Genomic DNA, 14,772 nt, shown 5'->3' on the forward strand with positions numbered 1-14,772 from the left:
GGTGGGGGTGGGGGGTGGTAGATGTTGTCAAGTTTTCTGTTTTGTTTTGTTGGGGTTTTTTAATTAAATATATCTTCTACCACAAGGAGTTGAATTTGCTTACACTTTGAAACTATATCCTAGCCTCAAAGATGCATTCCCACTCTTAGGTTAAAGCAGTAGTACACAGTACTGCTCAATGGAGTGCATGGGAAAGCACTGACTTATCTCCTCTGGCTGAGTGTAATGCTCTTCACACACTTGTGCTCCAAAAATTACTGTAAAACTGACTCACTAGTTCTCTATTTTTGGCCCTCTGTATTTCAGCAACTTCCAGCTCTTATCTGTCAAGTTTAGTAGTTTTGGATTTTTAATTTTTTTTTTCCAAATATCACACCCTAGAAGCATTGCCCATCATCTGAAAATTGCAAAAGGGTTCTCTGTACCTCACATCACTAAAGTGAAGCTTTGGTCATGTTTTTAATGGTGCATAAGCTGACAGAGCTCTAGACAATCTCTAAAAGGGCAAGAATGCTAAGACAGAAGTTACAGGTGTCAGGCAACCAAATTGGTATTTATTAAACATTCTTTCAATGTGTTACACTGAAACGCTTAATAACAAACCTGTGTAAAGTACTTTGCTGGACCACAGAGATGTCGTTATATGGGGGAAAATAATTTTAAAATGGAAATAAGAGGAAATAGCATCATTGTATCCAGTCTTAAGGTTTGTCTTCTAACTGTAGACTTTCACTAGTTTAGCTTCTGCTTTTCACTTTCATTTTTCTCCCCCTTCTTTCAACTGCCTTCATCCTCATTTTCATCAGTTATTTGGCCCACTTTCTAGTCCCATTAATTCTTATCTTGCTTAAATTAGAAAATAGAGATTAAAAAATCCTATGACCATTTACCCTGTTCCAATCTAACATGTTCCTCAGTTCCTTCATTTTATTATCTGATCTAAGCCTGTGGCTTAATTTCTCCTCTGTTACTAAAACTAAGCATGAAGTGTAATGTCCAGCCTTACAAATATCACCTGTCATGGTATTGTGAGACCTAGAAGAGCATAAAAGCTCTGCTGCAAGGGGTGACAAAGAAAGCTTGGACCGTAGAAGGACAAAAGGACACAATAGTTTGTTTCCTCTTGCCCTGGGCCTTTCACTTTCGACAGACAAAGAGTGTCACCCAAACTATGCTATATTGGGATGCAAACCGTGCTCCCAGAGCAGCCCGTAATTACTGGGATGACGAGATACTCCACATTCTCCTCTCTTGCTCAAGGAACCAAGCGGAATTCCCCAACCTCACACAGTACGTGCCCAGCCGCAGGAGCTCCACGCTGCCGTGTGCCGGCTCTGCTTTCAGATCTAACAGCAGCAAAAGCAACTGGAAAACGGATTGACTCCAGGAATAACCAAAGAGGCCTTCAGAGAAGAATCCTGAGTGTTTTCAGTCTCCTTTTCCTTTCAGCCAAGGTGCTTATGTCTCTCTTGGCAAACATCAGTGTTCCCTTTTAAATATTTTGGTAGATTGAGGGACTAAGTTTATCGGTGAGGCATCGACTTCTTAACAATGTGTTCTGCTTTTGATCTTCCTTTTCATTAAGCATTAGGGAAACCTATATACACATCAATGCAATGAAGCTGACTGTAATCTGAATTTTCACTACGTTGCTGACAACTTTCCATTCTGTTGAGCAGCCAACCTGGTAAACTCTGAGCATATCCTGGTACTCAGCCTTTTCTCTTAAGAGTGAAGTCCTTCCCATTTCCCACTTCTTTAAACCTTATCCAACTTCTTTGATTTTTGCACCAGAAAGCAGAAGCTTTAAAATAAACTGCTTCAAATTCCACACACACCTCCCCCCCCTCCAAAGTTACGTTAATGTTGAAGATACTTCTCATTTGAATGACCGCGGTCTCTGTTAGACACACACTCCTCACCACAACTGGGTCTCAGTTGTGCTGGATACTGCATCAGTTGTCAGGGGAACTCTGCACTGTGAGAATATGGGACTAAGTTTAGGATGGAAAACCCTTGTGATGACTGAGAATTTCATTTTACAGTCTGGAGAGTGACACACCTACTTGTCACAGCTGAAAAACTATTTACAATAAGAGATCCTTCAGGTTATGCCACAAGAATGTCTGCTGCATGAGAACTTCTTTTTCATATTTGGGGGAAAAAAAGAAAATAAAAGTGGCTTTAGTACTAGCTGAAAAGAAAGGGCCTTGTTTAATAATTTGAAAGGACTCTGCCTGGCGTTACTTGTTTACCTTTAATGCATTTAACTCAACACACTTCCATGAAGGAGATGCTTAGCATTCTGTGGAAGAGTGAAAAGTTTAGGTTTTCCATCCAAGTGGAAGTAAAATAAAGAAGGTACAAGTTCAAAAATGCATATTTGTAGCCTGCTCATCTGTAGTCCTTCCTTCTGATGGATATCACTTTAAGTACCACATCAAGCTGCATTTCTTCAAGACTATGTGTGAGGATGGACTCCTTGCTGTTAATAGGCATGTGTTACTGGCATATATTAATTCAGACCACATTGTGTAAATCAATAGAAATCTGGTAATTGGGAATCACGCTTCTCAATAGCTGCAACTCATTTTCTTCCCTTCTTCCCTGTAAGATACTGTTTTAGGATGAGCGTAATCTTACAGATGTAAAGAAAAATTATATAATGGCTACTCTGGGTATAGCTGCAAAGTGACTTTACTTAATTTCATACCTGTTAGGTGCTTCAGTTAACAGGCATTTCATTAAAAGGTTCTTTTCAATATGGGAAAGTAGCACCAGTGTGGAGATAGTAATTCCAAGCTATTTTGTTGCACTCCAATTTGTTCACTAGGTGAATGAATCACAAAAATAAGCAATGCATTGGTCCTAATCCACAAGTGCTCAGGAAGCAAAACACCTTTACTTTTTTTTCTTCGGTTCTTTTTGAATGCAGAGGCGACACCAGAGCCTTTTTGCTTTGTCAAAATGATCACTGGCCTTTCTTATGCTTTGGCTCCCCTTTGCATTGCTGCCGCTGCTCCCACCCCGCCTGCGCCCACCTATGCTGCTCCAGCAGCCCGTGTTTCCTCTTGCCCACGGCAATGCTGCCGGTGACAAAATGACCCGAGCCTTCCTCCCGTAAAAACCAAAACTAACTGGCAGAAAAAATGGGCGAGTCACATCGGACAGGGAGCGAGGTCTGTTGCAACCTTCGGCCTTCCTTTTTGCCCCTGGGGTTTTGCTTTTCAGTGCGATGTCCTCGTGGCGGCTGTGTATTGTCCGCTGCTCTCCCTCCTGAAGCCCCGGGCACCTTTGGGAATCCTGCTGCCTACCGGGGCCCAGGAAGGACAGTGGCTCCCCAGGCCAAGCTACAAGGAGGCAGCTGAAGGGATGGCTCGGGGAGGACAGGGATCTCAGGACAGGCTTTGGGTTTGGTGCTCCCTGGAAACTCAGGGAAGTGGCGCGGCACAACCTGGGCTCCATCCCATGGCGATGCCTTCAAGGCCGCAAAGGTTCTCCGAGGGAAGCTGCACCCCTGCCACCAGCTTTCCACTGCATCCGAACCGTGTGTCCGCGCTCTCGGTTCTCTAAGTGTTCTTTATTTGTCCCGCTCCCCTGTGCCAGCGTCTCAGCCCTGCCCCCGGGACGAGGCGCTGGGCTTCTCCCGGGGTCACAGCACGCACGGAGCCCTTTGACAGCTCCCCTCAGGCAGACCCCCGCGTTCCCTCACCCCTCCCTTCACCGCCGCAATCCAGACCCAGCAGCTCCCACCCTGCCAGCCCCGCCGGGCGTCCCGGCTGGCCCGGGGCTGGCACTGAGGGCGCCCTTGGGGCTCCCCGAGCGCCGCTTACCCGAGCGCCATCAGCTCCCGGTCCAGCGGCGCGGCGGGACGCGGCTCCGGGCGCTGGGCCATGGTCCCACGGCAGCTCCGCCGCCTCCGCGGGGCTGAGGAAGTGCGGGCCGGCACCTCCCCGGGCGGGGCCATCCCCTCCCGGCCCGGCCCGCCTCGCCGCCCCGCAGCGTCCCAGGGGGATACCCCCATCCTCGGCAGGAGCCCTCCGGCTCCCAGCCGTGCCCGGTGTCGCTCCCATACTGCTAACGCTTTGGTTTTTCGCCAGAATAATTCATACTTCCCGTCGCTTTAATCTGTCCCTCCCAGAAGTTCGTAGTTGATACTTCCAAAGGGTTTCGTTGTCCTCTCGTTTTTCTCCCGCAATCAGTGAATGCCCCTCGCCTCTTCTGCGTCCGCCAAAGTACCCAGAGAGGAAATCTGTGGAGGTGAAATTTGTGGATTATTCTGTAAGTCCAGCTGATTATTCTGTCCCCAGCCAGCCCTCAGAGCCCAGGGGGTTTGGGGCTTGTCCCTCGGAGAGCAGCTTTCCATGGCCCTGCGGCTGGATTTGCCGGGAAGGGGGATGCTGCTTGCCCGGCGTCTGCCTCGCCACGGCCCCGACTCCCTGACCCGCTGCTCTTTGTGGTGATCCTCCGTGCAGGCTTTGAAGGAGCCACGCTCTCTTTCTGAAACAGGAATAGGAACATAAAGTGCCAGATATTTACTATTTCATTCCCTCTTTGGAAGTATCAAGAGGACTGAGCTTTGTGGACGAGGAATTTCCAAGCGTTGTCTGCTGTCTGTTCTTTGCAACGCTTAAACGACCTCCTGCAATACTAGAGCTTATTTGTACTCCCCAATACTTCTTAGACAGTAATCATTATAGGTGTGGCAAATTCCTTACTAAACTTTTTTGACAAAAGGACAGCACTCCACTAAAAATAATAATAAAAAAAAGACAGAATGCTCCTTTCCAGTCATACTGAAGTTTTCACCAGGTATCCAGGACTGAAAATCAGCTGTTTCCAGAAAAACTGGTATTTAAAGAGGATGGAACAGGTACTTATTTTCCCACAAGCAGTCGTATGAACTGCATGCTCAGTGTGAAACAAAGAGTAATTTGGAACAGGATTTTTTTTAGCCTGCAGGTCCTGATTGTCGTGGGGAATCAGTTTTGAAAATGTTTTTCTAGCCTCCCAAATGGGAAAATCTTCAGAGAGGTTCCGTGTGTCAGATCAGACTGTCCTTTGTTTGAGCTTCTAATTGTGGCTGCAAGGTGCTTTGCTTTTGTACTTACCTGTTCAGGTCAACAGGCAGACATTCAGTTGTAGATAAAGATTTTGCGAAGAGGCTGGGGTTTTTTTCTTTACTAGGAAAAGATAATTTTTTAGTGGGGAAAAATACTTTTTTCCTTTTTCTGGGTTTACCCCTTCCTCTATTGCTTGTTGAAAGCTTGTGATCTGATACTCTCTTTGGTAACCTGACTCTGAAATCCACACCATTTGGTTAAACAGATGCTTTGATGTCTCCACTGTTTGCTTGTATTTGCTGGATAGGTTTATTTATTATTGTTCTCCTGTTCTGGAAGATGCTGTGTTTGATTTCAGCAGTGGTGAACCCATTCCAGCTTACCTTGTCTGTCTTACTGGCAGAAGCAAAAAAGCACCTATGAAAATTTATGGGTTACAGATGAAAAGGCACAGAAGGAAAAATTAATTAAATTCCAAGCAACAAAGATCCACAACTAAATTTTAGTGAATTCTAATTATATCATAAATAGTCTTAAAAGTTCAGTGGTTGCAGGCTCAAAGGTGGTTTCCAGCCCTTGTGTACACCATCGTGTTTTGTGCACCAGTGTGTTGTGGTGGGAGGGGGTTCCCATCTGGGAGAAGATGCTTCCTCTTACTCTGCACCTGAGAGTGCAATGTTTCCTCTTCATTTGTAGAAAAAAAAAAAGGCAGAAATTGTACTGTCATGCAGCAGAGGCTGTCTTTCCCTTTAATGAAGTCTGCTTGATTTTAGGTTTTTGACACAGGTTAGCCATTGGACAGAAAGGCTACAGATTGCCACCTTGCACTTCCCCAAAGCCAGAATACGGTAGTGTCTGCTTTTTGGTCCTGCTCCCAAGCACAGGCATCCTTGTTGGAGGAGTGCTTCTGTGTGCGGTGTGAGTGCCGTGTAGAGCAGACCTGTAGACAGCAGCAGTGCTCTGCTGCTCACAGCTCAGCCCCAGTACTGCTGGCCACAGAGCACCCCCAAAAGACAGTTTGGATCTCTACTCATCCCCTCACAGCTGTCAGTTAAAAACCAGAGTGTGATTTAATTAAAAAGAGCAATCTCTTCAAGTCTTTCTTGAATAACTGCACCATCTCCCAGGAAACAAACACCAAACCCCTCTTGTTTTAAATTTAGGTCCTGAAAAACAGGAGAACTATGGCCTTCAAAATGGGGAGGGTCAGTAATGATCAATACATGTGCAATTATTCCTTGTGTTGTGTTACACTAGGTTATTCCAGAATGCCATATTTCCCATATTTCAAAACCCAGTAAATGCTTTACAGTGCAGCCAGCAGGTGTTTGCTTTTATGATAGTGTTTCTGGAGATTGTGTGTTCTGATTGGGCAGAAATTGTAGGATTGCTAGGTGACCTTATATCACATGCATCCTGCAAATGGTCAGATCCCAGAATCATGATGGTTCTTCAAGGTTTTCCAGTTTTTATGCAGCAATTGTTTAAAACTGTTTGAAAGTTTTATTTTTTTTCAAGTAGCTGTAATTTTGTACTTTTAAATATACTAAATAAAGGAAAAATTGGCTTAGATAGGCATGTGACTAATAAATAGACATGATTGCTGCAAAAGTATCATTAAATAATTCCAGTTACTTGACAGAACTTGGCAGGAAAGAATACAAAATTGAATTTCTTTCCTTTTACCATTTCACCTTCCAATAACCTGAATAGATTATAGATAGCTGTGAACGATCCAAGTAAAGATGGTCAATCACAAAGATAGTGATTTCACCCAAACAAACAAAAGTAAAAGAAACATATTTTAGAAAGCCATTGTTAACACAATTGGGATGAGGGGCAGGTTGGGGTGGAGCACAGTGGGCACCAGCAGACCACAGGTTTTGTACACAACAGAGAGCTGGCCATAGATTTACTCCTTTTAAGGTGACTGTATCTGATAATTTTACACTGCCCAAGACATCTAATCCCTATTACACTCAGGTATGACTCCATGGGATTCTGTGAAACTCTCTAAAGCAGCTACAGAAGTCTTTCCACTGTGCTCAAACACAGGATGCATACTAATATCATCCTCTGAAACTAACCTTATTCTTCCCTTCTGAATGTGGTACAGACTGCCTTGGAGTGTTTATCGGAAACAATTTTTATGCTGGAAAACACTTCAGATACTGGATATCAGCATAGTGATGAGCTTACTTTGTGGATTTTGAGCCATCTAAGGCGTGTTTATTTAATGTGTTTCTAATGTCTACAGTAAACACATTTCCAGAACATGCCAGCTAGCCCTGTGTTGACTGCAATCTGTTCAGATAGGAAATACAGAACAGGGGTGAGAAAAGGAATTTAAAATTACCCAGGTTCCTAGGGGAAAATGGCTTGAAGACAAATTGTGGAAAAGGAAGGGTTTTTCTTGCCCCATTTTCTCCACAGTTTGGGCAGGACAGGGCTTCTATATCTAAGGATCACAATAGTTGTGTTGCTGTAAGGGTTCATTCCCCAGACTTGGATTAGGAACATGTCTCCACCTAAGCACAGCAAGAGGTGCAACAGCCACGCCCTCCAAGCCTCTGTGGAGTTTTCTGCCAAGTAGGATAGGCCCAGCCCTGCCACAAAGGAATATGATTATGTATGGGATCCCAGAGATATTAATTTAATAATTCAGCTTTAAAAGTCTCTTAACTTTGCTCTTAGTAAAAAACCCTAGCATTCTTCATACTCTTCATGATGTGACTTTTGGGAGCAAACATAGTTAACATCTCCAACATAATACACTTTCTCCTCTTGTTTGCTGTAGGAAATTCAGTTACTCCTCTAGGGCTAAGTACAGGAGGATTTTTTTTTTCTGTTTTCTGAACTTAAACAGGGGCATGAAAATAAGTACAGGAACTTTCCCCTGATGCTTGCTAAATTTTTTCCAAGCTCTTGATTGCTGTGTGCATAACCAGGAGCTGGACCATGTATATTTTGAGATGATGGTGGGAGATTAAATCCCTCTAGCTAGAACAGCTGTGTTATTGCACATGGTTTGGTTTTCACAGTTCAATAATGCGGATAATAATGTGAAGATTTCATGTTTCCAGCTTCAGTTCTACAAAGAAAACTTTCTAGGAACTTTGTCAATCCACTGTTTAATGTTCATGTGTGCTTGAAGCCTTCAACACATTTTTCATGTCTTCTTAGACACAGCCAAAGTCTCCTTAAAGCTTCTCACTTTTGAGCAATGTCATTGTCGTCTAAACCAAGACAGTCATGCTCTCTGAATAGATGATGTGAAAATGTTTTTCCTGTCCAGCCAAACCCCAGGATTATCTCCAGAAATAAAACCAAACACCTATAAATTATCTTTAAATTGGAAAATGTGGGTTTCAGTGGCTGTTAGTGGCAGCACACATGGAGAGGTGGGGGAGAGTGTGTCTTGCTGCCAAAGGCCAGGGTGAGGGGCAAGGTTGGAGACAGGCAGCTCTTCTTGTGGGCCATGTGGTGCCTTGAGCCAAGTGACCTGCTGGCGGTTCAGCCTCTGTCCAAGAGGAATCAGACCTGGCTGGCAATTCTGTGCTCTGAGATCACCCAGTAATTAAAGATGTAGTGAGGAGGAGCCTCTCTAGACTCCCTCAAAGATGGCTCTTGGCTGCAGTGGTCTGGGGTGGGAAGCACCCTCAGGGTTGCAGACCTGAATGTCCTTGCACCCGGAGTTGCTCCAGGGATCCCTGCTCACCTGTGAAGCCAATGCATAACTCCATCCTGCAGCAAAGCCCAGGGTCCCAGCTCCACCTCTGTTCTGGCTCCCAGCTCCTCACAGATTGCATTACAGTACCCATGGCTAAGCCTAAGGTAGAGACTGCACCCGGAGCAGGACTGACCACACACACCGGTGTACACCGTACACAAACACTGATGGAGATGCAGCTTTTGATTTTAGGCTTTGGTAAAAGTCTCATGAAAAGCTAGGCTTAGGTAAAAGTGTCATAAAACACAAAATGAAACTGTTTAAACTGGAGACAGGATAAGGGAAGAAAAGGCTGAGAACAGTCATACTTGCTGTTTTGTAAAATTGTTTGTTGTGCGATCTTATTACAGGTCATAAACTAGGTTTTTTCATTTTTGCTTTTTGAAACTTCAAAGTTTACCTTTAAATAACATATAATAAATAAATTATATATATAATAGGTAACATATAAATACAATAACCAATAATAATATATAAATATATCTGTGCACTATCAAACTTGATAGCCCTGTCACCTTATGCAACTGTTTATGGATACAGGGATAAGCTTTAGGAGTAATACCAAGACCCAAGTAGAAAGGAGCTCAGGAGAAAAAATACCCAAATAAAATTATGTCATATCCGTAGCTCTGAAAACATTTGAATGTCACATCATTTTGCATTTTATGGCACTGCTGATGCAAAAGCAGGATACTGAGAATCTGGGTCAAAAATGTGATGCAGCTTGCTTTCTGAGAATAGTGATTGCAATTACAGTGCCTTTTCCTTGCAGAGGAAGCATGGGTTAATATGTTAACATTATGTGAGTGTAATATGTTAGGGTTATGCCAGAAGACATCTTGCTGAAATTATAGACGTCTGGCATTTTCCAGTGCCTTGTCAAAAGCACAGTTCACTGCCAGTTGCTAATTTAAAGATGTGTATGCCTTGTGGCAGGTAAATTTTTTCTAAAATGAATAACAGCTTAACCTTAGAAAGGGTGCAGGGGTTTTATAACTAATATTTTGTGGACTCTAACTGGTCTAATGGGTGTTCAATGCACTGCAAATGCCTGGTATGGATGGCTGCTTCTCCTACCAGCACATGGCATCAATGATCATTTGCAAGCCGGCTGCAGTTTCATCTTCCATTCCATTCCATATGCTCAGGCATTTCAGCGACTTTAAAAACCAACACGCTGTCACATTAACACCCAAGAGCAGTCTCCTGGCAGGGTCCAGGTTATAAATAGAGATCCTCTCCAGAAGCCTGGTCTTACCTGAGATGTCCATCTGCCCGTGCTTGCAGGCATGATCTTTGCATGCCCATTTCTGGGTGATTGCAGTGGATCTCTCCTGCAAAGGTGAGAGAGGCTGTGCACAATGCTGTGCCTGGCACATTCTCTCTGCTCAAGGGGATGAGAGTACGGTTTTTTTGGTGAGGGGAAAGCCAAGCTTGGGTCATCTGTGGAGGGTTGTGCGAAAAGAGCAGAGGGCAGTAGATGCAGGCAGGCAACCATGCCATGCTTTCCTGCAGAGCCTTCAAAAAGCACCAGGACTGTTGTGTTTTGGTTTGTTTTTTTCTTTGTTTGTTTGCTTTGTTTTTGTTTTTGCTTTTTTTAAATTTAAACTGCAGATAATGCTTTTTTTTTTTTTTCTTTGCAAGGCGAGTGCATTTGGCCAAGTAGCACAGTAGGAGGTATTAAAAAATCCTGCCTGACTGCACCACTTCCCTTCCCTATAGCTATTTATTGTACCACGGAGCACAACAGCTGCACTGGGCACCCACGTGACACACAGCTCTGGCCTGTGCCAACATCCAGCCCATCGAGCCCCCTTATTTATACTGCAACTTTCATAGCAGCAACCTCACCCCACTCCACGTGTTATAATTAGACCTTGAAAACCAGTTCAGATAAACATAACTCGAATGTTAAAAATCTCCAAACTGATTGACATAAACAAGTAAAATAGTGAGGGGCTGGAGAGTTTGCTCAGATGTGTCCTTGTCACCTTGATTTTGGCTCTGGTTTGAATGAAAGACAGCTTTCAGGTAGTGGTCTTTGGTTCTGCTACCTTAGAGCAGAGCAGGTGCACTCATGTTTAACCGCTGTAAAGCTGATATATCTCAGACCTTGTCAACACTGTGGGTGTGCTCCAAGTCCAGCCACTGATCTGATTTCATTGTAGGTAGGCCAAACTCATCAAAAGGCAGTTGTATCCTGCCGTACAGGTGACTGAAATGCAAGCTGTAATTGAACAAAGAGAGAATTTGTGGATGACCCAAGAATGAACCAGTGAGGATTTTTATGGTTGAAGGTGAAGAATTAAGGAAATTGAGATTTGAGAAACAACCTTGATACTGTAAAGAAAGTACAAAGAGGAGACTCTTAGAAACATGGGGCTTTCATTGTTACTATGGCCTGATTCTGTTTCAGGAAGTTAAGAATCTCCTCTTTGAACTCAGAAATTCAATTTGCATGTTTATTCAGTGTGTGAGTCAGCTTTTTTCCTCAGTTCTGAGAGACTGTAGGTTGTGATACCTGGAACCAGAATTTGGGACTTCTTGTAGGTCACCTTTATTTCTTGACATTTCTCCAGTTTTTACATTTAGGGCATATCATGGGTTGGAGGGGGACTGGGCTACGTGTGATCTCTCAGGATATCCTAGGTTTGAAACATGCAATTCATAAGGTACTAGCTCTCTACATCATTATTTTTATGAAGATTACAATTTATTTAACTTCTTTCTTGCTTTGAAAGGATTTGCTAGTCCAGGAGTCTTTTTGCCAGAGCTGGAATAAAACCAAAACCCCATAGTCTGTAGTCTATTGAGAAGTGTAATTATGAACAAGGTCCAAAGCCCCCACTTACATCCAGGAAACTTAAGTTATTTAAACTACATTTCTTGTCTATAATAACCCAGACCTTTGCAGCCTTAAAAAAACACATAGTGCTGGCCAAAGTATATGTGCTATAACCACAGAAAGCATTTTACTAACTGGTGTAAAAATTAAATATTGCACAAATACAAAAATCATAAGAGCTTCATGTATAAATCAGGTTTCCCTGCCGTATTTCTGTAGGGATCATGAGATCCTGCTCCTGGGAATGATCCTCTCAGTCCTGCAGACCAGATAAAAGTCACACCCACCAAAACAAAGAGGCTTTACTACAGATCGGCAGGACCCTGTTGCACTTCGCCACATGTATGTTGCTGTTTCACTTCAAACATTCAGAAATGTGCCACCCGAGGGTTTCACAGCATGTGCCAGTGTCAGACAGAGATCTGCCAGCTTTTATGCTCTGACATGGCTCCAAACTGGGAACAGGATAGCACCAAATATTGGAAATACTTAGAAGCCCAGGTGGGCTGCATGGTTTGATAAATCCAAGCAACCTGTACCACAGCCAGGAGCAGAACACAGGTGTTTTTACAAACAAATCCCTTTCTGTATCACTAAGGAAAGTTTGAAAGTCGTCTTTTGGGATGGAAATGGCATGGCAGAGAAAAGCATTGATCAGATTAAAACTATTTTTAAGATGCTAAAAAGAAGCTCAGTTGTTTGGGAAATGCTGCTGAAAATAAAGGTTGGTTTAGTACAGGTTTAATAGCAATCCTGCGGCTGACAGAAATAAACTGAAATCCTGTAAATGAAAAGTTCATTGAACAAAACCACTCAGTATAAAAAATGCAAGTTCAACGTAGAGATCTCAGAATATAGCAAAATGTTTATCTGCTTGAGTTAGTGAACATTATTTTGACTTCTGTATTGGTTGCAAGTCATGTCAGAGTGTTTCTGGGAAAGCTGCAAGCAATAACTTCATAGCAATTCAGCTGGATGTAACAAAGCTCCAAGAAGCTGAACAGCAGTTACTCTGTAGTACATTTTGCGAGTGATAAAAATCCATTTAAATAACAGTTGCATGTTCCTAATCATGTTCATCGAAGGGGAGCTGCACATGCAGCATACCTTGGGGATGTCTCACTAGTGCACAAATAGGGATCTTAATCAGCATCTCCAGAAAAAAATTTTAAAACCCCCAAACTGTGGAGTCAGGTGCGAGGGTGAAGGTGGGGGAAGTTTAGTTGATGCCAAGAAGTAAAATGTCACTTTGATTCTTCATCTGCTATCATGGTTACAAGAAATAACCTAGGCAGCAGCAGCCCCCATCAGTACTTTGAAAAATGAGCTTTTGCTTGTTTGGGATTCAAGGTGAAAACTGTTTTTTTTATTTTTAAGTGGCAGGTTCTGCTCAGATTTCTGGGCTGCTTCACATTGTTCAGCTGGCTGCTCTCTGCCACCAGCATGTAGTTAAGTACTCTATGCTTCCTTTAGGATCTAAAATACAGGGAGTGTGAACAATTCTCCTTGCAAGTTTAACACCTTGACACCAGAAAACTCCTTTTTTTTTTTTCCCCTGCAATTTTGCTTTAACCTTAGAAATGTATAGAAATACAATACATTGAAGCAGAGCTGTTTCAGGGATGTCCTAATATAAACATACACTCACACTGGTGAGTAACAGCAGCAGCAAGGGAAGAAAGAGGAAAAATTATACATAACTCGTACTGCGGGTCTGTCAGGCCCTTCAGACTGACTCAGGAGCAGATGGTTATCTACAGGAGCACACACTGCAAGGAAATAAAGGCTGCATCATCTTTCATGATCAAACTCTGTGGCTTCGGGGAACCCTCATACTGTCAGGTTGATAAATAGATTTTTCTTATTACAGATTTTTGTCTTGCAAAAAAGGTAACATCCACAGCAAAGTCACTGTGGAAATTGCCTCTGAAGTCTGCTGCAAAACTGGGAAAAAGATGTCTAGGACTGAGATATTTTGGAAAGATATCCTGTACTTGAAAAATATTATTGAGCATGCATTGCAGTCAAGCCAAGGCAAAGCAAGCTGGTGCTGTAGCACGTTACTCAGAGAAGTGGGCCAAGGAGGCATCTGTCAAAGAGTTCTTCCCAAAAGCTCTCCCAGTACACATGGAAACAAGGGCCTCACATAAAGCTGGGCTTGGTTTAGACTACCTTGGTGACCTACTAAAGAGTTTGGAGTGCCAAATTACCAGACAGGGAGAGTCCTTAGCCAGGCTGTTAAGTGGATCAGGCCAGGACAGAGAGAAAAATGCTGCTCATAAGAGGTAATGTCCATATGCCCTTCCGAATGCAAAGAGGTGAGTAATAATTTTAGTGTTTTTCAGCAACATCAAAGTAGAATATTTCTTTTGCAAGGGCAGAAATAGCTCAAATTAGTCAAATGATAATAATTCTGTAAGCCATAGGTAAGTTTTGCACTGTAAATGCAGTCCATGCATTCCCCCATTTCCACAGCTGCAGGAGGAAAGGGACTTCCAAATCTGATCTCACTCTCCCCAATCTGATCTTATTCTTAAGAACAGCCATTCCAGCCTTTCCATCTGTACAAGAGGCTCTGAAGGAGTGACAAAAAGTAGTTGCTAAGTATTTAGTCTGTGCACCAGGGCCCTGCTGACAAGTCCAGCTCCCTGCAGAGCAGCTGAGTCCAAAAAGAAACCCTTCTTGTGGGAATTGCAGCAAGTAGCTAGGCTGCTGTGGCAGTCACATCCCTTCAGAAGAAAATACAGTGTCCTGAGTCAAAAAATAGAGCAAAGTGCCTTTCCTTCTCTAGCAAGGTGTACTCAAGTATTGTTAGACTAGATGTAGCATGCCAGCTACGTGCTTGCAAATACCTGTGGCAAATCCCTTGCTTGTATGAGGGACTCTTCCCCACCTATATTTTATTTTCTTTATTTCAAAGCTTTCCTTTGAGAATAGAGAATTGTAATTTATTTATAGAGAAGACAGAAATCACCATGCAAAGCTCATATTTCAAATTCTCACTGATTTTACTGCTGAAAGTCAGCTGTTCAGACAGTTGAAAATAGTTGTCTTTAGTATGTGTTGGGAAGGAACTAAACATGTGACAGAGAGATGCACATCCAGGAGTTTTTCCTTGAACAACCATTTTCTTT

The 14,772-nt window shown here is 43.1% G+C and overlaps 1 protein-coding gene across 2 annotated transcripts in view; it reads right to left on the reverse strand.

Annotated features, from left to right (window-relative positions):
- DAPP1 (dual adaptor of phosphotyrosine and 3-phosphoinositides 1) overlaps positions 1 to 14,772 on the reverse strand; it is a 55,666-nt gene that overhangs the window by 17,383 nt on the left and 23,511 nt on the right. Inside the window, exon 1 of one of the 2 annotated variants that reach the window (XM_066186317.1) lies at positions 3,834 to 3,913. The exons of the other annotated variant lie outside the window; for it this stretch is intronic. Within the exon in view, the coding sequence (XP_066042414.1) occupies positions 3,834 to 3,895 (62 nt within the window). The 5' untranslated portion in view covers positions 3,896 to 3,913. Of the gene's footprint in view, positions 1 to 3,833; positions 3,914 to 14,772 lie in introns of those variants that run through there. 2 annotated transcript variants of the gene reach the window in all.

Source organism: Chamaea fasciata, unplaced genomic scaffold (genome assembly GCF_029207755.1).
Source record: "Chamaea fasciata isolate MVZ Bird 193981 ecotype frontalis unplaced genomic scaffold, bChaFas1.0.hap1 SCAF_6, whole genome shotgun sequence".
Taxonomy (NCBI): Eukaryota; Metazoa; Chordata; class Aves; order Passeriformes; family Sylviidae; genus Chamaea; species Chamaea fasciata.